This window comes from Liolophura sinensis, chromosome 1, assembly GCF_032854445.1.
Source record: "Liolophura sinensis isolate JHLJ2023 chromosome 1, CUHK_Ljap_v2, whole genome shotgun sequence".
Classification (NCBI taxonomy): domain Eukaryota; kingdom Metazoa; phylum Mollusca; class Polyplacophora; order Chitonida; family Chitonidae; genus Liolophura; species Liolophura sinensis.
Genome location: NC_088295.1, coordinates 36,925,863 through 36,953,534, shown reverse-complemented (window position 1 = coordinate 36,953,534; position 27,672 = coordinate 36,925,863). Strand labels below are relative to the sequence as shown.

At 39.1% G+C, this 27,672-nt stretch overlaps 1 protein-coding gene across 1 annotated transcript; it reads right to left on the bottom strand.

The window, feature by feature from the left end:
• Positions 1 to 614: 614 nt before the first annotated feature.
• Positions 615 to 27,310, bottom strand: LOC135481862 (adhesion G protein-coupled receptor L2-like). Its single transcript, XM_064761613.1, is given in 25 exon segments — positions 615 to 910; positions 1,095 to 1,214; positions 4,306 to 4,347; positions 5,021 to 5,147; positions 5,801 to 5,886; positions 6,429 to 6,489; positions 7,288 to 7,354; positions 7,856 to 8,027; positions 9,039 to 9,138; positions 9,881 to 9,990; positions 12,468 to 12,591; positions 12,878 to 12,927; positions 13,531 to 13,651; positions 14,487 to 14,556; positions 14,800 to 14,952; positions 15,892 to 16,099; positions 16,910 to 17,011; positions 17,577 to 17,729; positions 18,405 to 18,511; positions 21,954 to 21,989; positions 23,383 to 23,419; positions 23,421 to 23,701; positions 25,240 to 25,536; positions 26,295 to 26,414; positions 27,223 to 27,310. Coding segments are annotated over 25 exon segments (2,964 nt in total). The 3' UTR covers positions 615 to 778.
• Between the last annotated feature and the right edge of the window lie 362 nt (positions 27,311 to 27,672).

The window sequence follows — 27,672 nt, the reverse complement described above, 5'->3', positions numbered from 1 at the left end:
ATCTTCATCGAGGGATCACAAATACAGCGGTTTACCGACTCCCGATGTACTGAGAGATCTTCATCGAGGAATCACAAATACAACTGTTTACCGAGTCCTGTAGTTCGAGCAAGTCACCGGTACAGCGCTGTAGGGAGTTCTCCCGATGTATTGAGCGATCTTCATCGAGGGATCACAAATACAACGGTTTACCGACTCCTGTTGTTCGAGCAGTCAGCCGTACAGCCCTGTAGGGAGTCCTCCCGATGTATTGAGTCATCTTCAACGAGGAGTCACAAATACAGCGGTTTACCGACTCCTTTTGTTCGAGCAAGTCACCGGTATAGCGCTGTAGGGAGTCCTCCCGATGTACTGAGAGATCTTCATCGAGGAATCACAAATACAGCAGTTTACCAACTCTTGTTGTTCGAGCAAGTCACCGGTACAGCGCTGTAGGGAGTCCTCCCGATGTATTGAGCGATCTTCATCGAGGGATCACAAATACAGCGGTTTACCGACTCCTTTTGTTCGAGCATGTCACCGGTATGGCGCTGTAGGGAGTCCTCCCGATGTATTGAGTCATTTTCATCGAGGAATCACAAATACAGCGGTTTCCCGACTCCTGTTGTTCGAGCAAGTCACCGGTATAGCGCTGTAGGGAGTCCTCCCGATGTACTGAGAGATCATCATCGAGGAATCACAAATACAGCGATTTACCAACTCCTGTTGTTCGAGCAAGTCGCCGGTATAACGCTGTAAGAAGCCCTCCAGGTGTATTGAGTCATCTTCGTCCAGAATCTCATACACTTGTGATCATAATTTCGCAATCTGAAGCCTCGTCGCTACTCGCCTCTATCCGAGAACGTTGTTTTTTTCTTATTCCAGGCGGTTTTAATTTCTGTTTTTCTAACGGTAAATTTTCTCCAATTTCCTGGAAAAACAATGCAAGAAGCAACATGACTGTTAAGTTCTATAAAGTTTAAGAAACAGGATTAATAAAAGAAAATTACATCGTGTACAAAGATAAAATTAATTTCTTAGCGGTGATCATGCAATATACATGTTTGGACTTTTGTAACTTGATAATCACATTTCTGTAAAAATGTTCCTCTCACCTTATCAAACATCACGTTGAAGGAGCCGAAGGAATCCATGGAGTTATCGTCCCCAGTGTAATCAAAACCGTGCATTACCAGCGTCTTTTTCTTACGACTGCTTTGGATAGCTGCTCGAACCTGTGCAGACAGAGAAATTGATTGTTGCGTATTTATGTATGCTTATGGTTATAACGTCGTGTTTAACAATGTCTCAATCACATGACGACGAGGAGACATAAGTTGTGTGTGTACATATATTGCCAACGCTCTACCTCTACTGAAGTATCATGCCGTAAACACCAAACATAACACACCACATAGTCACATTATACTGAAACCGGGCCAACCAGTCCTGTTTCCTTGTCCCAACCTCTCGGTGCTGAACGCCAAACGATATAGCAACAAGTACCATTTTGAAAGTCTCTGATATGGCGCGATCCGGGTTTGATCCCGTGTATCCTGGACCACCATAACGGTCATTTGTGCATTGATGTATTGTTTCAGCATTATTTCCTTGTCAAAGATATTCACTCCATCAAAACCACTCTCATTATTTCTTTCGTTAATTAATTATCTATCATAAAGGAGGCGGATTGGTTTCAATAACAAGAAATTAATTTAATCATTACTTATCTCATTCGCCCGAAGCTAAATATTATGTTTTCTGTCGTGCTCAAAAATATTTCATAATTAATAAAAAGGCAATTGATGAAGGAAACCGGGCCAAAAATTGGCACCTCATGGTTGAAGGGTTAGTCAGCTTATCTACAATTTACATCTACGTTCGGTTGTTTATTTGCTTAACGCCGATGTAAGGAAATTTCCACTTATATGATGGCGGTCAGGTTTATTTGTGGAGGAAACTTGGTCCAACATGCCTCTTCTTTCACTCCGATATTTTAAAATGGCTATGGAGTCAACGTGGAAGAATGTAGGAACTAGAGGAAGTCGGAGTTCTCCAGAGTACCCCACCGCGCTACACCCGATACCAGACACTCCACCTGACTTAAAGCAGCATCCGAAAAAAGCAAGAGCTGAATTCAAACAGGCGATCCCATTGATCAATTGCTTGATTGTCCCAGCAAGCCACCGTTTTAAATATTTAGGCCATCGAGTGCCCTCTCTTATCCTCCTCCCCGCAAATGCAGACCGCTTTAATTAAGCAGACAGAAAATGTTCATGAAATGAAAATATGAAAACGGAGGAAGGTACAAATAAAAAGCTCTCAAAACGTTTAGACAACAACCACTACTCGCCGAGTAAAAAAAAATTATGACACATGCACTACACTTTCATATTTACGAATGGCTTATTTTCTTGGCAATGTTAACATATCCATTCTTTCTTCAGATTTTTTTCTAAACCAATCTGTTAAATTAAAAGTCAAAAAACCTGATGCAGAGTGAATTGTGGACATTCGTTAACAAGTTGCTCACGCGTTCTGTATTTGATTCCGAGCTGCTCATTTGCTAATTGACTCTCATGTTTCGGGAAGATTTCTTAGCTCCTGTACAAACGCTTTCAAACCCTACGCGAACGCCTCAAAGACTCGGTGATTCTGATCTGGCTACGGTTCAGCTGTTTCGGACACGACGCGGTGTGAATGGACTCATTGTTACGGTCAGTAAAAAGACGGAGGGGCAGGCGAAGGAAAGGGGAGAAGTTGACTGTGAGCCAAGTCGCGAAGACAGGAGAGTTGGGGGATGCTTCTCGGAGAAGTGATGAATTCACGTCTCTCTATTGGTAGGCGGTAATCCTACACACATGTTCGCTCAATACCCTACCGGCTTGTCCCATCCTTTTTAAACATTACCCGGCAGAAGAGGCCGGCACATTAATTGCCCCATATTAAGCCATAGAGCAAACTTTAGCCCGTCCCAGATGTCTGGCAGTTTACGCCATCTCTCATCATCACACGACCGAGACAGTGGTCACAATATAACCAATTGCCTTAAGTGCTTTACTCACTCATGCTTCCAAAGACGGGACATGTTTAGATGTGTCCGCTACGCCCGGATCACAATTGTTCAAGAGAGTAAATACTTCTAATCTAGAAATCCCCTGTAATGACGGCGAACAGTTCGAGACGATATATCAATTTCACGATGACAGGTTTAATTTGATTAAACAGGGTGGAAAATATGGGCAGGACTAGACATCTCGAGCAGGCGAGAATGTTGGTCACGTGACGAGGATCATAGTGCCACCGTCCGCCGCGGACAGTTATTTTAACAAGGTGGGAAGAAAAGGCTGGTTATTGAGGAACCCGTTATCCGGCAATTCCGCGCAGATGGTTCGCTCCAAACGACACACAACTTAATTTAGAGGCAAGGGTGTGTTAGAAGTAACCGGGCTAATACGCCATGCCACTTGCTAATTACACGCTATTCATTAAACAGAAAACATGTGCGTCTGAAAACAGACAAGTTGTTAAACCCCTACAAACACGTGTTCGTCCAGCCCCGTCCGAATATACGTCCCTCATTAACCTTATATACGACCCTTTTCAGCCCCTCCGTCCATATATCACATCGTCCATAGGTGTCCGCTTTGACAATAATGGCTGAACGTTATAGCTGTGGGCTGAATACATAACACGTTTCAAACCAACGCTTAGCTCGAAAGTACACGCGGAAGGGAGAATCAATATACATATGAATACGTCATTGCACGAGACTGTAAAAAAAAAAACCGAGTTCCCACGATCCTCACATAACGACCGCTTATCCTAGAAAGTCAGTATCATGACAACAGGCAATAATCATGAACTTCCCGAATGACATGGCCAGTATTTCTCGTTTTTATTGCAATAGAAACAACGTCACTGTGGTGTCAGAAGTTTAATAACCTTCGCGTCAAGAATGAAGGGAGGTAGTGTTCGGAAAAGACAGACAGACAAGCTAATCTAATGAAACGCATTTTTTATATCGTCAGAAAAAATAAGAAAGGTTAATATACGCTGATTTTTTCCACTTTTTACTTTAGTATCGTTGAAAAATACATATATATTAGATCTCTTAAACTGAATAAAAAAAAGCGTTTTGACACATATAATCGTGATTTCAGAGTAAATCTGCCTTTCACTAGCAACACAGGCAATGCTAATAATGCAATAAATCAGTGTATTTCTTCTTGTATGGGGAACTTCACAAAACAGAAAAAAGAATGGCAGAAAGGGAATTTGATCATTGACATTTTTAGGAGAGAGGTCAAGAAAATCCATACGTACCTCTTCGTGGAGTAATAAAAAGAAGACAATGAAAAACGATCCCTGCAAAAAATGACAGAATAACATTTGAGTTGTATCGATTTTTAATGAGAGGTCGCGACGAGCGCTCAGAAGTTGACAGATGTCAGATTTGGGACACAAAAGACATCCCCAGACGGGTCTCCAGTGATAGACATCTGGTTCCCTTCACTAGGACGTCGGGAACCAGGCGCGGACGCAAATCCACGGGCATCCATTGGATGTTCAACCGAGCAGCATAGATAATCAATGTCCTTTAAACTGTCACCTTTTTAAGCCGAATTTACGAAATATTGCGTCCCACAAGGGAGCAATTGGGCCTGGTTTGTCATCGTAGCTTCGAGCAGTCGTTGTCAACCGTATCCAATCAGGATAATGTCACCGGCTTGGTCGACTTGAAGAGCGGATCAGCCATAACAATATCCGGTATATAACAGTCAGAGTATCCACGAAAACACAAGTAGTAGCTTTAATGCACAGAATAAATAGTTTACTTTAATATTCCCTTGCCACTGTGTAATCCCGCATAAAAGTTTTCATAAAACCGACGGACCAGTTTAGACTGAACAACTGATTTGAGAGTCAACTAATTTACTATAAAGCACGTTACATGTAGTGTCTTTATACAGTGGAACCAATGACTGTTACTTGCATCTAGCGGACAGATGTTATATGACACACTTGTTAATTCACTTACCTGTATACATAGCACAATGGCATACAGGTATTTGATGATTGGGTCCATCATCTTCACAGAGAGGAAAGCGAAGGCCCAGCACACGGTTAGAAGTATCACTTGTGTCCACAACGATTTACAGTGTATCCTAGAAAGGGAAAATATCACAGTATCGTCAAAGAAAGAAATGGATACAACAACAAAAAACATATTATCTTCACACGAAGAGATGGATACAGCCACAAAAAAAAACATATCTTCACACGAAGAAATGATAAAGCAAAAAAGCCATGTAGTATCTTAACAAGAAGGAATGAATACAACCCAAAATAGCTTCTGCACACAATAAATGAATACAGCAAAAACATATTATCTTCACACGAAGAAATGGATACAGAAAAAATGCCATAGTATCTTCACACGAAGAAATGAATTCAGCAAAAAGTAACTTCTTCACACAAATAAATGAATATAGCCAAAAAACCCCACTATCTTCACATGAAGAAATGGGTACAGCCAAAAATAGCTTCTTCAGACAAAGAAATGAATACAGTAAAAAAAAAACACTTTATTTCCACACGAAGAAGTGAACATAACGTGATACCTGTAGCTCCCTGACCAGAGTAAGTAATATTTAGGATTGAAGATTTAGCCATAGAAAGCGTGCTTAAACATCGAGCATATATACTAAAATTAATTCATCTCAAACAAAAACAGGCTTTCTTCAAGATGATTTAAAACGTTTTCTGGTCACGACGTAAAGTGTTACCTGGAATCAAACAAACTTTAGAAAATACTTACAAAATAACTTTGTTTGTTTTCTCACTTTTTGTGTAGGAATTTTCGTTGTGTTCTTTGGCGGTGAAAATAAGGACCAGTATTGTCACCTGAGAGAAAATGGAAACATATGATCTCCAAACCTGTTAGACTCGTACGTTTTACATCTTAACAGTTACGATGTTGATTTGATGTTAATCATCTCCAGCAGTGTCTAAAACATCTACTCTCGTATAATAAAACGTCAATGCGCCCATATGATTCAAGGGAAGTAACACCATTTTAGCATCTGCAGTTTGTTTTGGATGGAGTTTTTGCCCTTGAATCCCCGTATAATTCACGCAAGCGGTTTAAGCACGAATACTGCACTACAAACCTAGTTCGAATGAGGACGCTTACCCTATTCAGCTTTAACGTAATTAATATTTGTGATTTTCACAATTTACTGCATAACAATTTATTTATTATTTACCTACTTTTTAGAAAAAAATATAAAGTGAGGACTATAATGTCGATATGCCCTGGCCGTGTAAGAGATGGGATAACAATAGCTGAAACACTGTCGCATATCACTTTTATCCGTTAGTGATAAATAATACACCGTTTCAGTTTTGTCATCATCTTTACTCTAAAAGTAATTCAATATACTCACAATGATTATCCCTAATATAGGCCCTATGAACAACCAGAGATGTCCCCAGGCTATCCAACACCTGTAGCAAAGAAAAGTTTTCATTACACTTGCACATTGGCCTACCAAGCACTTATTTAATAATGTAGATTTCGAAAGTTCGTATTTGGCTGTAAACTAAGTTAAACATTTGAGAATTATTGGGCAGCTGTGAGAGCTTACATATACATTTGTATCTGTAGACTACATCTTAACTTTTAACGGCAGCCACGTTGTAAAGATTTTAGACACAGCATCGATGTATAGCCAAATTTTGTGAGCAAAACACCTCCAAGGAATATATTCTTTGGAATATCCATTAAGTATGTTGTTTAGATTTGAACTGGAATGCATTCCAGACGACTCCCTTTATAAACTTAATGAATTGTGATCTGCTTTAACCCTATGCTGACGAGGACCTTATGGGTATCAAAGAGGTACTTGTATTAACAGTTGTAATCAGAACACGACACGGGCAAACATTTCAGCTGACATGGATATTTGATTGAGTTTTATGCCTAGAGTAATGCCTTTTCAGCACTAATGATCACTGTAATGTAATACCATCTCATAATGCATACAATTTTTACATATTTATTTATTTTAAAATACGGAATTTCTATATCCACCCTACCCACCACCCCCCTACCTCCCAATCCCCGCTGTTAGTGTTGGTGGACTCTTAGTTATAAAGAAATGCATTTGACCTCAATATATGCACAATTAGATGACGAATTTAATTTTCAGATATACACAACTGAATAACCATTACTTATCAACTTTTGAGGGTTTTAATCCAACATTGTGCAAGAGTATATTTTGTTAGTGCTAACATACTTACATATTGTGAGCATAGTATAATTCTCCCTGTGTTCCGACAAAAGCACCAACTAAAACACCGGGAATTACTGGAAAGGATTAACAAAAAGAACAACATGCATTAAAAAGTAACTTTTTCGAACAACAACACATTCTAACATTCTCTAGAAAAGTATACATGTCTAGGGTTTTGCTACCAAAACCACTAGAGTAAATGACATTTTGGGTAGTTCTGCAACTGAACAAAGCAATAGTAAGCTGATATACGTTAAACACTTTTAGAAATAGTCCTTTTTAACTGTTCTTGCGGACTTGGTAGACGGAGCCGTTGAAGACCACGTATATCAGTGCATCAGACGTAAGAAAGTTCGTTAGTAGCTTGCCAAAGATCAATGGCTTTCCCCAGGCACTCCGGTTTGGTCAACCCATAAAACTACCATCGTATAAGTTAAAAAGCGTTGGATGTGGTGTTACGCAACAATTAAGTCCATAAAAAAAAAATAGAAACTTTTTCTGACGTTACAGAAGAGTTCTATTTTATGAAGCTTATCAAACGATATCTAAAAATAGATAAATATCAGTGTGTTTACCCCATCCTAAGATATAGTAGCGTAGATTGGATCCAGAGTCTGGCACGTGATCGCCTTGGGAGTGAGCCGTGTAGGTTATCATGATGTACAAGTTAAACGCCTCGTTCATGATCCAGGCGAAGGAGGCCAGCACGAAATAGTGGATCATCACCGCGAACACCTGACAGGCGATCTGAAATAATTCAGTATATGTTAATAGCAACACGATCAAATCTGTCTTTCAAAGAAAGAAAGAACGAAGTATTAGTGAAGTGTTAATAAAATACCCATTTTCAAATTCGTTTTACAATGTAAGATTAAATCTTGTGAACTATCACTGACAGATTCCAGTACGTTTTCTGTGTGATTCCAAATTTTCAGGGTTGGCATAATTTAAAATAGGCCTCAATGTGATGAGTCGATATCTAAATCAAGACTTGTACAAAAAATTGATGGACTACCTAAAAAATTACAAATATACAAATATGCTTAATACCATTAAACAGAGCCTATAAAGGCTTCTAAAGCGAACAAAGAAACGAGATTTCTTCCACATTTGTATCATTCGACTCAAGTGGATATTATAATACAAACGTATCAGGAATTAACCCTTACATTTCCATGTAAGTTAGTAAACGTCCAAAAAATATGATTATTTTTTCTTGATATTATGCTCAATAAAGCAACTGTCTTTCCGACACTATTATGGAAATCTGCAACTGTCTTTTAATTCATAACTTAATATTGTAAAGAAACTGAAACAGATGATGGTTTTGGATATTAAATACATAGATTTTAGACAAGGTGAATATCATACAAAGATTAAACAAAATGCGGGTAGTAGCTGATTATCTGCCATGTAAAATGGTCTTCTGGAAGGTGGAAATAATACGACCTTCATATCCGGTTGTTTTGTGCCGACCATGAAGGTGAGCTAATTGACCGAGATAGCACAGGTTCTTGTGATAGAACCTGTGACAACGGTACACCTCACCTACCTGACAGTCATACAGATCAATGCCGACGATGAGGTTGAGCTGACTGGCGGGGGTAGCACAGGTTCTTGTGCTATAACCTGTGACAATAGTAGACCTCACCTACCTGATAGTCATACAGGTCAATGCCGACCATGAAGGTGAGCTGACTGGCGGGGGTAGCACAGGTTCTTGTGCTATAACCTGTGACAATAGTAGACCTCACCTACCTGATAGTCATACAGGTCAATGCCGACCATGAAGGTGAGCTGACTGGCGGAGATAGCACAGGCCAGGTTCTTGTGCAGATGAGCAGTGCTGGTGGAGGTTCTGTGCAAAACAATAACCATAAAAGTTGACACTGATATTGCACTATAGAGGTGCAAGAAAAGAACTTATGATTTCCTTGTGTGTGACATTAGTGATTCGCTGTGATGAAAATGGGACAGTCCAATATGTATGAACCATTCTGATTGGCTTATTACATTCTAGATAGAAGTATATGCTAAGTATTCTTGGATGATGACTGGAATATGTTACCTGATGTCTCCCGATTAAACCTATACGCCTAATTCTAACGTGTGGTAGCGTACATGTAGAGTTGCCCAACTGTTATATGGAATTCGACGTAGATGTTTATTTAGAGAGAAAAAAAGATCGTTGTCAAATAGAACAAGGTCATGGAATCAAATAATAAGGTTGCAACTTTTTTAAAAGACAAATTATCTTTGAGAGACCATGTGAGCGATTTTGAACAGATTCAACGGAGATAACTCCTGAGCCTGTGTTGCACTGATGGAACACCTGCCATCTGCTGTATATGTATGTCAATGTAACTGTCTTTCAAATTTGAATACTGAATATTAGGCAATTATCCACAAAGGACATATTTCTGTGATAACCACGAATGCAAATGTTTATCACCACAAAAATTCAAGAGATTGGACTTTATTGCAGGCCTACCTATGCACAAATATCATCCAGTTCCCTACATAACATAGTTGCTGACAAACATACACAAAGCGAAATAAAAGCGGTAATAAACAAAGCGTTTCATCGAGGTATATTTTACCTCAGGTATGTTAGACCAGCAAAGGTGAGGAAGGACAGGAGCATTGAGATGGAAGATCCGACATAAGAGGCGACGTTCATCAGGAGGGGCCGCTTGTAACCCTTGTCCCACTGAAACACAATATACACTTACAGTTATATTTCCCAATGTGACACAATATATAGTTATATGTCTCACTGTGACACGATATAAAGTTATAGGTCCCACTGTGACACAATATACAGTTATACGTCCCACTGTGACACAATATACACTCATATGTCCCACTGAGACGATATACAGTTATATGTCCCACTGAAATACAATATACAGTTGTAAGTCCCGCTGTGACACGACATACAGTTATATGTCCTACTATGACACGACATACAGTTATTCACCCCACTGTGACACAATATAAAGTTATATGCCCCAATGTGACCCAATATATAGTTACAGTTATATGTCCCACTGTGAGACAATATACAGTTATATATCCCACTGTGACACAATATACAGTTATATATCCCACTGTGACACGATATACAGTTGTATGTCCCACTGTGACACGATATACAGTTATGTGTCCCACTGTGACACGATATACAGTTATATGTCCCACTGTGACAGGATTTACTGGCATATGTCCCACTCTGACACGATATACAGTTTATATGTCCCACTGAAATACAATATACAGTTGCATGTCCCACTGTGACACAATATACAGTTATATGTTCCACTGTGACACAAAATACAGTTACAGTTATATGTACCACTGTGACAGGATATACTGGTATATGTCCGACTGTGACACAATATCAAGTTATATGTCCCACTGTGACACAATATACAGTTATGTGTCCCACTGTGACACGATATACAGTTATGTGTCCCACTGAAACACAATATACGGTTATATGTCCTTTTATGACACGACATACAGTTATTCGCCCCTCTGTGACACAATATATAGTTATATGTCCTGTTGTGACACAATATACAGTTATATGTCCCACTGTGACACGATATACAGTTACATGTCCTACTATGACACGATGTACAGTTATGCGTCCCACTGTGACACAATATACAGTTATATGTCCTAGTGCGACACAATGTACAGTTATACATCCCAGTGTGACACAATATACAGTTATATGTCCCACTGTGACACGATATACAGTTTCATGTCCTACTATGACACGATGTACAGTTATACGTCCCACTGTGACACAATATACAGTTATATGTCCTAGTGCGACACAATGTACAGTTATACATCCCAGTGTGACACAATATATAGTTATATGTCCTGTTGTGACACAATATACAGTTATACGTCCCAGTGTGACACAATATACAGTTATATGTCCCACTGTGACACGATATACAGTTACATGTCCTACTATGACACGATGTACAGTTATACGTCCCACTGTGACACAATATATATATATATATATATATATATATATATATATATATATATATATATATATATATATATATATATATATATATATATATATATATATATATATATAGCGACACAATGTACAGTTATACATCCCAGTCTGACACAATATACAGTTATATGTCCCACTAAAACACAATATACAGTTGCATGTCCTACTATGACACGATGTACAGTTATACGTCCCACTGTGACACAATATATAGTTATATGTCCTAGTGCGACACAATGTACAGTTATACATCCCAGTCTGACACAATATACAGTTATATGTCCCACTAAAACACAATATACAGTTATATGTCCCACTGTGACACGATATACAGTTACATGTCCTACTATGACACGATGTACAGTTATACGTCTCACTGTGACACAATATACAGTTATATGTCCTAGTGCGACACAATATACAGTTATACATCCCAGTGTGACACAATATACAGTTATATGTCCCACTAAAACGCAATGTACAGATATACAACTAACGTCAGAATACGTCTTGTTACTGGTATTCCTCCGTGAAATGTCATTAGTGGGGATTACAGCAGATGCTGTGTTAATCAAGACACTCTTCATTGCTCTGGTTTTACTCTCTATTTTATAAGTCTTTTGTTATATCAAAATGTAGACCATTTGGTAGATAGAATGTAGACCATTTGGTGGACGGAATGTAGACCATTTCGTAGATGGAATGAAGCTGTTAAAATGTTAACGGAATACAGGCATTTCGTTACAATGCACCAGTAACCAGTGAAAGTCTACCACTGTAGGCTTTTTTGTTCGATGGACAACGGCCACATTACGTTGTCACTTCCACCACTAACACTAAAAATGATACTGTGACAAAATTACGTTGTCACAATACCATTTTTGCCACAAGAATTGCTTAAAAAACCCTTTAACATTTACAGACACTCATCATTCATTATAACGCTGAAAGAGCGGAAAGATTTATAACTGTTCAAATAACTTATGTCACTTACTTTGCGATAAATGTAGATCACATTTTCTTGGAATATAACCTAACGTAATACAATAATGCTAGATTCATGCAACATGACTTTTACAAAGATGGCTGTATTACGAACTGGGTGCCAGGCTTCTCATTCATTTATTAAATACACTTACATTTACGTTGTACATGTCTGTGGTGATGGCAAATACTCCTGGCACAGCGCATGCGCATTTCCCGGATTTCAGTCTGTCCTCCAACAGAACACATCCGCTTGTGGACCAGCCCCAGTGTGAACTTCTGTAACAGTAAATAATGGTACATATGCTTCAGTGGTACAGCGGCTAGAGCACATACTTAGGAAATTCACGTATCATGTCAAGAAGAAAATATCGTATACAGCTGGGTTAACTATAGTTCTGACTAGTTCAGGATGTGACTTTGATTAATGAGTAAAAAAACTTGAAGAAACTTACAAATTTCGATGTTTTGGCTATATGTCCTTACTATATAGTTTCTTCACTGTATATACTTCTATTGTTTTCAGAAAGTATAACTATTTAGCATATATGTTTCATATACATACCGGTTTCTATGTCGCATTCGTACACACTCCGGGTTTGAAATGTTGAAGGTCTAAGGAGCAGAGAGTAATATACAGTAACAGTGGATGAATGACAACATCGTGCAACATCAGCAAACGAACAAAAATACTGTAGAAACTATAGTTTCAATACAATACTCCAAGGAGGGCTGTGTGTGTTCGTTTTGATAATCACATGAGATACGACAACATTTAAAGTTTCACACAAAGATACCATTGTGACACAAAAAAAAAGCTTCGGTGTCCCATAATCCAAACGTCTATAAGAAAAATCACCTAGGTTCATCTTCGTCACTTTAGCGGGTATTATGTTCATGTAAACCAAAGTGAAGATGAGCTAGACCTTCAACATGACATTTCAAGCCTCCTTCACATGGTGAATTGGTAAGCAAATACAGAACAAAGGACAATTTGATAGGGCCTTTACTTCTGGTTTCACACGGTTTGATTTTTTTGTTTTCAGGGCAGCTACTCAGCACAAAACCTTGTTTCAGTCACATTTACACATTTGAACAATCTCATCAAGCTCAGATAACACCCCGAAATCTGCTCATGAAATTTAACATGCCACCCTCGCTCTAAAGTGTGATTTCGTTTTACATGAATTTTACGCCCATAATTCTGAAATGACTCACATCTAGAAATGGCAGTTTTAAAAGGATAGGGTCTGTAAGATTCTCCATGTCTCCATTCTCCTGGTCCATATGGAGGTACAGAGCCACGATCGGCGTGTTCACGTGGTTCTCTTTGGACTTACTGAAATTCACGCAAACGAACCCTCCGTTTGAGTTAGCAAGAAGACAATGTCCTTGGCTCTTATTTTGCAACAGTTTAGGCTAGTTTGATAACATTCAGGATTTTCGAAAGGAATACAACAGACAGATTGTCCCACTTCACATGAAGTTCAAATGATGACTTTGGTCATTTTTCATTGTTTTCATAAAAGTACTTATTAAATGTGGTGAGAACACGACGTTTTGATTCAGTGATTAATTCGTTTCATTGGTGTTTTATGCCGTACTCAAGAATTTTTCAATTATACGACGGCGGCCAACGTTATGCTGCGTGGAAACCGGACAGATCTCGTGGGAAACCCACGACCACCCTGGTTGCTGGCAGACATTCCCACGTACGACCGGAGAGGAAGCCAGCTAGAGCTGGACTTGAACTCACAGCGACCGCATTGGTGAGAGACTCCTGGGTTATTACCCTGCGCTAGTGCGCTAACCAACTGAGCCACTGAGGCCCTAAGGGCGTTTTGAGTAATTCTAAACCAGTAACGTTTCATCAATTGCAATCAACATTACTGCGTTCTTACCATATTCTACTTAAGGCATAGTGCTTGAATTGGGAATGTATAAGTTGCTACTTCTTGAAAGAACGACAACACTAAACCAAATGTATATATACATCGATAAAGCATCCCACGTAAATGTTTATCTTTTTATTTTTTTTTTTTGTGATTTTCATAACTGAGACATTGCAGTTCTAAGTAAGCAGAAGCTGACAGAAGTACTAGGGAAAACATCCACAACAGATCTACCAGCGCTTTGAAATGCCAACAAATACACAGAACAATTGTATTCCTTACCCCCTTATGTCATGGTTCGGTACAACCCATGCCATATTGGCATATCGGAAACTAGACACCCCGATAAAAACTGTAAAGAAAGAGGAAGGTGCTGAAAAGTGAATACATCGTCAAACTTCTGAATGCTTACTTGTTGAAAACATAAAGAAAGCGGGAATATATAGTAACGCCTGTGTCTTCAGATTTCAAGAATTTAGACTAATTCTGGTGGAGAGAGTTAACATGAATGAAATAGTAAAATATAGTTCACTGGTCGTCAAAGCAACTACTGTTGACTACGTCATCATGTGTTCGACTGGTTCCATGTCCTTACCAGGCAATCCAGATAAGTTATAAGACTGTAACACGGTACTAGGAAGTTCCAATATCCCATCTTTTGGTAACAATCCGAACTCCCGTCTATCTCGAAAATCAGGGAAGGTAACTCCGTGAAACTCCTCTACCCACTGACTGCTGATCTTAAAGGCTGAAAGTATTAAGAAATACATAAATCTGTAAATGCAAGGTATTAATAGGAAAATGTTAAAAGAAAATGCAAAACACATGAGCATCATCATCTAGGGTAGCTCCAGCTTTAAATGACTTGAGGTGCATGCGATAAAAACGACTACATGCTTAATCACAGTGAGAAGCACAGTCGATCATCTTGAACTGTGCTGTATAGCATTGAGTTAGATCTGAGAACTGTTTCATTCTTCCCAGGTTAGTGTTGAGAAAAAGAGATCTGTACTCGGTCTGGAACTCGGTCTTTTCGAGTGTGCTATCCTCAGTATGGCAAAGCTGTACGCTACAAAAAACATATTTCCTTTAACCCGAAGTAATTCTGTCTTCATATTACCTAGTTATTTGCCAACGTCATAATTATCATAAATATACCTGGAGCATCGGCAGCAAGCCAAACTTCGCTAGCTGCCATTTTCAGTTCGAGTCGGCCGCACTCGGCATCGTGCACCATTAAAAGAGCAACTAACAACTTTAATTTGTGTGTTAACAATGAACAGAGGAAATTACAATCAAATATTGTGAAAAAATGAGAGAATCTAATTTTAAGAAAAAGCAGGTGAGTCCACTACAGCAACGAAGTCACGTGATTCGAAAATGGCGGTTTGCGAAGTTATGGTGTTTGTTATTCGCGCATTATGTAGGTTCAGAATGACTTAAACATCACGGGACCGTACATCGTTGGCACTTCGAGGATAGCGCACGCGACAGTACCGAGTTCCAAGTCAGTTAATGTGATGAATTAGAGCGGTTAATGTGGAAGCTAAGCTGGAATCATGGCCAACCTATCTTAGAGAAAAGGATGGAGTGTGTGTTCCGAAAATACACAGTTATATTTATACGTATTATCAAAACAGCTTTGAACATATAAGAAAGTTATGTTTTTGATAAATCAAGCGATCACCTAGAGTTGGCCTGACCACTTTAATTACGGCTTCTTTATTAACGAGAATCTCGTCCTTCACGTGATATTCCAGACTCTTGGATACCACAGCGGAGAACTTGTTCATGGTCTGGAGCAGGGCGGAGCCCTCTGTACCAACTGGGCGTGTAGCGTTCCACGCTACGTCATTCTTTTTATCCAATAGATGATTTACAATATCAGCGATTATCTGAAAGTACAGACACAGTAAACATAAACAATTGTGATCGGCTGTAAAATTTAAACACTCACCTCCCAAAGCATTGTTCTGAAGAATCAACGTTACATTTCAAACAAAGCTCTGAAGTTGAACGTCGCATGTATTCCGTAAACCTAACTGATGTCGTGCAGGCAAAAAAAACTGAGTAGAAATTAAGCTAACAAAAACAAAGAAAATCCTTCTGCGCTGTAACATCAGTTGTATGATTTATTGTTCAATCCGGTAAACCCTTTACCCAATGCCATCTATGATTTTTTGTTAAATCCAGTAGACCTTCCACCCAGTGCTATCTGTGATTTGTTGTTAAATCTACCCAATGCCATCTATGATTTGCTGTTAAATCTAAAAGATCTTCTACCCAACGCCATCTATGATTTGTTGTTAAATCCGGTAGACCTTCTACTCAATGCCATTTATGATTTGTTGTTAAATCCGGTAGACCTTGTACCCAATGCCATCTATGATTTGAATCCAAGTTGATTTGTATATTTGTTTCTTGCTTGAAGTCCCAACGTACGTTCTTGTTAAGAAACAAACAGGAACCCCTCACAGCAAGCACTTGAAGTAACCAATGGGTATTTTAATCAATATTTTTGCATAATATAGAGGGGTAATTAACACGTATAAAAAATACCTCCAAAATGACATTTTTTCAAACAAAACTTTCGGGGCATAATTTTCTTCATTTGGCATAGAATTCTCACTGATTCTAATTGGATTTTATGACTAAGATGTATTTTTTCGATAAATTACTTTTTTCCCGTATAATGCCTTATTTACCTCGGCAAATATCTTGGTGTGGTTGAATGTAGGGTAAGAAGCCTCGGTCCTTGAAAACGTCCGAGTGCCATGAGACCAGGAAACGTCACGTAAAGTTATACCCTACAATGGTAATGAATAAATAATTACCTGATCGGAGACTGGATTTCTATTCTGCGGAAATAGTACAGTAAATCAAAGATGCGTGTTCCCATGATATACTGATCTTGTGGGTAACTTATCCACAAAACTGTGAACAGTGAAGTATGATACTGTCACAACGTATTCTCTGCGAGTTACCTGGGAAAGGCGAAAGTTTACTCTGGGCGCTGCGTTTTCCCTCTAAAAAAACCCCAAACCTTACCTCCGACGTAGCAGTGAAAATTATTGAGCACAACATTAAATATCAATTAATGATAAAAGAACAACTCTTAACAGTTGAAAAGAAACAAGCATTACGTTACCTGTGTCGCCATGAGATTTTTTATATGTTTTATTCAGTAGCAATCACAAAGGATCAACTCATCTAATATCTTAACCGTCAAACCTTTCATCTTGAGAAGGATCCTGTTTTCGGACAGCGCTACCACATATTCTCCACTAAGTTTACGAATGAAAAAATATCAACCTGTTTTGTCGACGTCTTAAAAGCATTGACTTCAACGTTTCGCGTATTTTTAAAACTCACCTGTGTTTTTATTAGAATGGCCAGAAGATCGATGACGGTAGCGATGTCCACGGGGTTTTCATATCTATGGTTAACCGTGTGATTCAGAAGTTTGTCAGCATGCATCAGGATTGAGGACGCCTTCATCGACTTTCCCTCAAGAGATTTTTTAATCTGAAATAATAAAACCTCGGCGTTTACAATTAATCAGTTCTATTATTTCCAAGAAAAGCATGTACACATGTTGATTTAAGCGGATGTTAGCACAAAGCGCTTCAAAGAATCTGAGTAATTTTGGGACAAAGGCAGATAAGCTTCAGATGCCTCAACACTTGAGAGCTTAAGAGAACCATTAGTAAATTAAACTTTTTTAAAAAATCTGCTCCTTTCATCTATTCATTACGAAATGAATTTTATTATTTACAAAACGGAAGCGTTTCTTAACTGCACAGTTGAAGCATGGAATCACGGGTGTCGAGACTTTAAAAGACATAGTGATTCAGAGAATTATTTTGATTGAATCAGCAGTAAGTGTTAAGGAGTTCGCAATCTCCGAATATAATACCTTTTAAATAAAGTTTATTTGTTCACTTCCAGAAGTGTGTGATTAATTGGCCTCAGCTACACGACATTTAAAAGAGTAAACCTCCATGAATGAAAGACTTATTGCATGTTTGTAAGCCAACAATGTACATCACCAAGCTGATGGAAAATAACTGACGCCATAAGTTTCTTCTGGGGTTTCTACTTAGTGTTGATTGCCTGAGGTAAACAGTTACACCCTTCTGAAGTGCACAAGTATCGTCTTCCTGTGCGAAGACCGTTGCTTCCCTAACGTCATGAACGTACCCGACGCTTAATGTCCATCAAACTATCGGAGATACAGTCATTAACATTAGGGTCACCCCACGTGCCGTCGTTCTCTTTAGTACGGAAACACTGTCTGGTGGCGTAGTCTGAAACCGTAGCAACATGTCAAAATATTAGACACCATAGGTACCTGACGTCAAATAGCCTACATGTACTGATTACACAAACAAAAAAGAGATAATGGTCCCAATCATTTTTTTGGCAAAATTCCGCCTTAATCACATCATCAATAGACATAAACATCGAATATCAAAGTAAGGCTGTTTCGAGCGTCCACATGCATAGTTCGGCTAATTATGATTTGAAACCTGGTTCAATTTACGTATTAATGACTTTGTCTCTTTGTGTAAAGAGACAACAGTGTCTGTTTGTAAATGGGTTGCCTGAATGCTTCCCAATGTCTTAGAAATATGGAGTTCAATATATGTGACAACAACTGAGCAAGGCTCACAAATCCCAGCTCACTTTGTTAGCAACCGTTAAACAATTTGTGTGATAGTCAATAAAAGGAACCGATAGAATAGATGCTGTTGAACGGAGTAAGCACCGGTCGTTTCATTCACTGAACCACGCAGTGAAGTTGACTCATATGGGCGATTGGTGTGAATAGGTCACTATGCTGGTAGGTAATGTTTGTAAGGAACAGCCCACTATATACGAACCACATCAGGGAAAGGCAAATGACCATTGGTGTAGCGGTATCATGGTGGAGAGTAAAATTTGTAACCAGCAGCCCCCTATAAATGAAAAACATCAAGGACAGACGAATGGCCATTAGTTTAGAGATATCATGGTGGTGAGTAAAGTTTGTAACCATCAGCCCCCTATAAACGAACCACATCAGGGACAGGCGAAAGTTTGTAACCATCAGCCCCCTATAAATGCACAACATCAGGGACAGACGAATGGCCATTAGTGTAGAGATATCATGGTGCTGAGTAAAGTTTGTAACCATTAGCCCCCTATAAACGAACCACATCAGGGACAGGCGAACGTTTGTAACCATCAGCCCCCTATAAATGAACAACATCAGGGACAGGCGAATGACCATTGATATAGAGATATCATGATGGTAAGTAAAGTCTGTAACCAACAGCCCCCTAACCAACAACCCCATATATACGAACTACATAAGGGACAGGGGAATGACCACTGGTATAGAGATATCATGATAGTCAGTAAAGTTTGTAACCATCAGCTCCCTATAAACGAACCACATCAGGGACAGGCGAATGGCCACTGGTGTAGACGATGAGTAAAGTTTGTAACCATCAGCCCCTTATAAACGAACCACATCAGGGACAGGCGAAAGTTTGTAACCATCAGCCCCCTATAAATGAACAACATCAGGGACAGGCGAATGACCATTGATATAGAGATATCATGATGGTAAGTAAAGTCTGTAACCAACAGCCCCCTAACCAACAGCCCCATATATACGACCTACATCAGGGACAGGCGAATGACCACTGGTATAGAGATATCATGATAGTCAGTAAAGTTTGTAACCATCAGCTCCCTATAAACGAACCACATCAGGGACAGGCGAATGGCCACTGGTGTAGACGATGAGTAAAGTTTGTAACCAACAGCCCCATATAAAGGAACCACATTAGGGACAGGCGACAGGCCATCGATGTAGCGGTATCATGGTGGTGAGTAAAGTTTGTAACCAATAGCCCCCTATATACGAACCACATCGAGGTCAGGCGAATGGCCACTAGTGTAGACGATGAGTAAAGTTTGTAACCAACATCCCCCTATATACGAATTACATCAGGGACAGGCGAATGGCCATTAGTGTAGAGATATCATGGTGGTGAGTAAAGTTTGTAACCAACAGCCCCCTATAAACGAACCACATCAGGGACAGGCGAATGGCCACTGGTGTAGACGATGAGTAAAGTTTGTAACCAACATCCCCCTATATGCGAATCACATCAGGGACATCAGTGTAGAGATATCATGGTGGTGAGTAAAGTTTGTAACCAATAGCCCCCTACATACGAACCACACCAGGGGCAGGTGAAGACTTAGGTTTTGTAACGTCATATGTACATCAACTCATTTGGGCCACAAAACATTAATAACAGCAGCCAACACTATTTACATTAGGCGGAAAATACAAATTCATTTGGCCGAAATTGAATATGGCCCAATGAGGCCATGTCAGATTCCATTTAAAAGCACACTCGTTGATAAATCCATACTCCCCTACATTATTCCCTCTGCCGTCGACAACATATAGTCGACAGCTTAATGATGTATGCATACATGCCGAAAACATTCCGTATATACGCCATGATGATTTTACCACATAGCTCTACTCTATAACGTCAATTGCTCACTAATATTTTAGTCTGTAGCATTCATTTTTTGCTCAGTTGTCTAAAAGGACAACTCGATGAGAGCTTAAGAAAAAGTGTTTATTTGTCTACTTTCACTTTCTATCTTTTCACCGTGATCAAAGTGACCGACCTTGGTTTTGTCAAAACCGACGCTGGTGTGCCGAATGACAGGGTGTTGTTAGCAATACCACTTGTGCACATTCCAGAACATTCGCAGACAATTGAGTTAGTGGAACACGCAGTGTGTTGGTTATATTTAACAATGTCCCAGATGGAATGTTTTACGGTGCACGGAAAATCAATAGCCGCCTGAGATGAAGTGAAGGAAAGTTTTCTGCTAGCCTGATTAGAGCTTTGACCTAGCTTTCCACGCCATTTAAAGACAACTCGATCAAACTCGTCCCTTACTGCCGACAGATGTTAATTATATGCGCATTTTACAAAAAAAATACAGTTCAGTGTCAAACGTGGGAAAGTTTGAAATTTGACAAATGGTCGTCGTTTAATCTATGCACTGTGATTTCCTCCAGTTTAGAGGAAGTTTGTGGAATCTGACGTTTAAATTGGAATTATTCGTCTTCTGAGGTTGAGATTAGGAATGTTTAAATCGTGATTCAAAACTTTAACCGACGTGACAAATGTCTTTCTTGAATCGACTCTAGCATTAGTTACTCGTCAGGTTTTGCTCGACATTAAAAATCTATAAACGCAAGATCCAATCCCAAATAAATATCTTCGACAACTATCGAAAAACCGAAGAATAAAAAATTATTTGTGTTCAGTGTGAAAAGCTGACATCGCGCACGAGACACGCAATCTTGGGTTTTCTAAGATTCCGAAAAAACATGATTCGTTTTCCACTCACGAAATACAAATTAGCAATTAAACTTAGCGTGCTGATCAACAACAAAAAGCATATTTAATTGCAACTGTTTCAAAATCCGAAAATCGACCAATATAAGAAAAATCCAAAACAAAATAAAGCTCAAAAGAAAATAAAGCATAGAACAAATAAACCTTACATTAGACTATTACAGTTCGAGTAATCAAACAAAGTAATTTAATCCCACAATATTCAAGGCCAGTGCGGACGCATCGTAATTATGACGTTCGTTTTTTCAAGTAAAAGAAAATAGCGAAGATTCCTGGTCGACCAGAAGAATGGCATAACATACATTACCTAAGGTTTCGTTTAGTTTCATTTTCTCTTTCTGCCCTGGACAGGGTAATGATATATTGTTATCGGCGGGAGTTCTCGGACCATTCGATGTTTTCCACTGTCTCTACATTACACATGGCACCTGAAAATACACAAAGGAGGACATTATTTTAAACCCTAAAATCAGTTGATTTTGTCTTTACTTTTAAGGAATCAAGAAAAATATCCCCCATTTAGACACGCTTTTAAAAACACAAGAGATGATTTATGAATAGCAATAATTACATTTCAACTTCATTGTTCATTTAATTACTTAATTCTGACTTAATGAATGAAATAAGTTCTATGATTTGAATAATTTTGTGTTTTGGAGCGAGTGAGTCCGTGTCCAACAGTGCTCAACACTTTTATCTGGCGTTGTTTTACCTTTATTTTCGCTGCAAGTACTTGTCACATGCTGTAGCTGCCTCATTTGGAGTGTAACACGTTGACCCTGAAACAGGAAGTAAATATCGCCATTGATTTATGGAACGAGTCAGAAGAAAATTGAAAATGTGCGAAGTGTGTTTTAAAATTAAGTCAATAGACTTAAGGAGGGCCAGTGAGTTGAGTCTCTACTGAGTAAAAAAAAATTGCGTTCTTTCCTGGCATGGAGTAGCATATTCCCACTGTAAGATTATGTATTTATACACGCCATTGATTAAAGTTCAGTAAAGCTGAGCCTCAGGTCTAAAAAGCTTACAATCAAAAATGTTGAAAGAAAAGTTTCATAAATTGTTCGTTCAAAGAAATTATCATGTGAACCAGATGGTCTTGTCCATATGAGAAAATTATTATACATCGTTACACATTGGATATATTGAACCGAATGTTACAAATTGTTGATACCTGAGTATATAGTGAGAAAGAGGGGCTTCCATTAGTCAGATTGGGGTCAGAGACACCCTGCATTGATTTCCCGATAGTTAATTAGTATGTGCTGATTATGTTAATGGAGACAACGCTAATCGTTCCTTGGCTAAACATTAAATACAATGAGAGAACAATCAATGTATTTAGGACTACGCCTTATTCATTCTACAAATATTCACGTAATCCGCTGTGCAAAGCAGAAATGGGTTTTGAAGCCAGAGATAACGTTGGGAGAACATCAGTGGCAATGTAAAATAGCTTTCACATTTCGTCACGTTTGATCGTGACACAAATACTTCAAAAACTTTAACAAATTTGCCACTCTGTCTTTAAATTTGTCAAATATAAGACACTTTTATAATGCTGCATGTGAAAAGTTGCCAACATTATAGGACCGTCCTGCATGAAGCCCATATTAAGATAAGTGTACGTAACTACCATGGTCACCCAATATCTTACTACTGGTTGCTATGGCAATTAACAATCTACGTAACACCGCAAGGACCTCCGAAAACTTGCCCTAGAAGATTTCACTCACGTGCAATTCCAGAAGGCCACCTCAGTCTCATAGCCCCCCCTGGTACCTGTCCGGAACTCCACCCATTGTACCGCGTTCCCACAATACATGAACGTACAATCGGTCCAGATTTTCTCAATGGCCTGGAACGTCTTGGCGTAACTCCAAATGTTGAAATGAGCAAGGTCACCAAGAAATGCATTGTCCAATTGGAACTCCACGTTTGGCCTTGATGACTGTCCCAACACAAACTCACCACCGCTCGGGATCTTCCGTCTAGGCCCGAGGCCGAGTCCAGAAAGTTGCCTCTTTCCGTTCAGATAAAAGCACCAATTGCCGCCTAGAAATGAAGCATTAAGTACAGTACAATTTATTTCATTGCACTGACCCTTATACGGACGATTTGGAAAAGCAAAGGGAAAGGGAGGAACAATCCATTCTCCAACTGCGCATGTCATTTATTCCGTGTCTCACGAGTTCTGGCCGAAGGCGACTTACTCTTGACACTTGAAGACGAGTTTTCAGCTAATTCAGTTGCAGCTTTGGGTCAGCAAAAATTGTTACAATCCTAGTGCTGTGCGGTGGTTTCAGGTAAATATTCCAAGTGGTTGTTCTGCACCGGTTGCCACACTGTCGTCCTTACTCTGATTCACTGCTTAAGACAAATAAGGCTACCAAACATGACAACAGGCATTGAAACTTTAGAAGAATGTGTAGTATTGACGCTGGATCGTCTAATTAGACTAGTTTTACAATAAGACTGCATCAGCTTTCTAAACTGCATTCAGCAGATTTAACATTCTGCATGGACCTATTTAGAATGACTGTGAAAAAATCTTAGACAAGTAAATAAAACAAGTCTCTAAACCTACTTATCCAAAAACAATCATAAAACATGGTTTTATTTTGTAAGCTATCGCAAGCGCCAAGTCAGACAATATCTAACCATTTAGATCTTCACACAGTTCCAAGAAATCACTACACTGACATAAAACTGTAGTGTTCCGTATGTCGCTGAAGTTAGACTCCCAGTACAGTTTTCAATTTTCGGCATGGGAGTTCCTCATAGGTTGTTCATAGAAGGATATAAACAATGCATTTTCAGACAGGTAAATGCCTTGGTGTATACATTGTTTGTTTATGGACATTTTGGTATGTAATCAAATACTCATCTCTGTTTTTACGACTGACGATAGCGTGTGCTTAAATGCAGCCAGTGCCTTTCGGTCCTTTCTATATATTCAATAATTTTTCTTTCATAAAAAATACAGATATATAATTTTAAATATTCTTTTGATTTGTCCTCTTTATTTTACTACTTGAAAAATCCCGAAATGATTGGAAGGGGGTTACTCTGAGAGCGATTAAATAGTCATTTCACTAAAATGGCCATGTCCGACAAAACCAATCTTCTTGTCATTTCCATCGTGGCAAAAAGAGCAAGGCTACTGCTTTTCTAATGTCTATAGGGCAATTTTCAAATTAACCGTTAGTACATGTCCATCGAGAGCAAAGTAACTAAATACCCTATACACTTTAATGTAATACTGATTGTAAGAACAGACAATCAATGTCCAATCAGGCAAAGAATTACATAGCCACGTATCGTATAGATCAAACTTATCACCAGGGTCTGCTTCGACCAAACCTCTTAACGGTACGTCTGCATAGTTACTAAGGCTACATGATCTGTAGGTATTTTGTTTGCCGAAGATGTACGCTTTTTTGCAAAGCTTCACAAAAATATTTTCGCAAATATTTTTTTAAATATGTAACTTCTCTAATATGTTATGTCCAATCATCATACAAAGTCACTGGTTAAAAAGTTAAAAGTAAGAAGAATGTAGAAGTGGGCCACGGAGGAAAAGTGCTACGTACCCTCTGAGGACCAGGTTATGCCGATGTGATGCCATTTGTTAGGTTGTAACTTAATCCCGGTATCGTTCCGATCTCTCCATACCTCTAGTTGAAGCGTCGGTCCACTGAACATGCGCAAGACATTCTTCCGTTCACCTTGCTGGTAGGAGAAAATGGTTCCCTTGTGTTCTGGTTGGGAGACGCGTATCCAGAAGACAATTGTGAAGTTTGTCAGCTCTGGGAAGGACTTGTCAAGGAGTAGAGTGTAGCGTACCGGCTTCCGTGTCTTGAATTCCAGCCGAGAATCCACTGCTGTGGCTACAAGTAAAGGCAATATACCTATAGGTAAGATAGCCCAGTGGTATCCAGATCTCTACCAGCAGGTAGAGCCCTGGGAAGCTGGCTATCTGACCAACGCGGAAAATTTCACCGACCTTTACAACGGGAACCTGTCCTTATATCTGCAATAGACGGATTCCCTAAGCCAACCAAGCGTACGTGTCCAAGCCAGCATTGCTAAACCATGTTTGAACAGTAATCCAGCCGTTCAAATTTTGAATCGAACAAGTCGAACCATCGTCCGCCATGTTTTGAATTTGAACTTCCGCCAAGTTCCGGCAAGGTACATGGTGACTATTCCAAAATTTAATTCAATTTATTTTTTCCTTGCGTAATAATTTGGTTTTTCGGGAAGGGCAGTGTAATTATGGGTCTCTCATTAAGCTTTTGTTGAATTTAAACACAGTGGAACTCTGAACGTTGACACACTATTTTCTATTTTAGAAACGATCCTTTGTATTAAAGTGGGATGTTTCCTTGACAATAAAATAGAAGTAAACGAAAGAAGTAAAAGTATAGAAGTTTGGAAAAATTGTTTCTTCCTAAATTTAACAGACACAAATTAAGTTTATCGCTCCAGTCCAGTTTATTGTCTGTCTGCTGACGAATTTAGTATTAAAATGAACAGCACACTTGTCTTGCGTTCTATATTGTTAGATGACTGTTTGAAATTGGCTCTTATTCTCCAATTATACACCACCCCACCCTCCATAATGGTACACAGAGAGGGTACTCACACATGCACATGTGAGTATTCCAGTGAGATCCTGGCCCACACTCGCAGCCGTAACCATCCGGGTGATTCACACAGGTCGGCGTCGTGTAAAACAGTTCCCGGCACCTGTCCAGAGGCTCACCTGTCAGTGGCAGTTATAGACTTTAATAACATTTAATTAGATTAAGTTATTATTAAACATTTAATGTTAGTCTTATGATAATAAACAATAACATTCATATATATCAGAGATAAAAGAACAAAGCGCTGGAAAATTCATGAACGTGTTACATAACACAGATTAACCCAACTGCCAAACTGTATATTCGTCTAAAAATTAAATACAACTTTGGTAAGCGGTAATTATTTACACGCAACGTACATGAGGCAACTTCGTTTACACGCCATCATCTAAAAGAACACTATCTATGGATTTCCAACGTAAATTTTATTTCACATAAAAAAAACCTCACATTTATGTGTATATTTTTACTGTTAATTATACTGTTAATGACAGTGCTGTTGTGTTTGTAACCTTTGCAGCTACAGGACGGCAGCTACACGTAAGGCGAGACAGCACGAGGTTTTACACGACTATACTGGACACTGACAAGAGTTGGCTGATTCCGGGTTCCGAACGTTTGTTCAAAACAATTGATTAGGAGATCTATTTTTGGACAATGTATCGGAATTCAGAAAAGTGTCTACTTCATGGTGTAGGAATCCATTAGACAATGTAAGAGCTTCCTGTACGAGTGTTGACGGCGCGCTAATGGGGATGTTTAATTGTCAAGATGGCGTGGGTAGAAGACATAAAGAAGGGATCGTACACTCTACATTAAAAGCGTTTCCTGCTCTGAATAACGCCCGGAGGTAGACGATCAGTTTAATTACACCTAGCGGAGAAGATCTGATACACCTGAACTATGTAAATATCAGTAATAACTCACCTGTGGCGATCTTCAGCAGCAGGCAGCTACTAGTTAAGGACAGCAGTAGACACAGAGTCGGTACACAGCCCTCAGCTCGCCCAGACATCTTATCTTCTCATCGGAACAGTCCAAATTACAGACCGGAAGCTGCGGACAGAAAACTTGGTATATACTGACACATGGACATCTGATGGAGTATAAGACAAATCTGAATGTCTCGAATAAGTAATGGCCACAGGACATCTTGTGGTTATAACACCTATTAAATAGCGATACGGCTACATCCGTGGTTGAAAGCCAGAGACGGTATATACACTATAATGTTATTTTTTAAATAACGAAGGCATCGTAAGGGAATAGCTCTCCAAGGAGTGTTGTGTTGTCGATATCAATAGATGCATGAGTTGAAAGAAAGGCCGCTAAAGCCACTAATCAATAAAATACAGAAAGGCAAATGTTTGGTTTAGT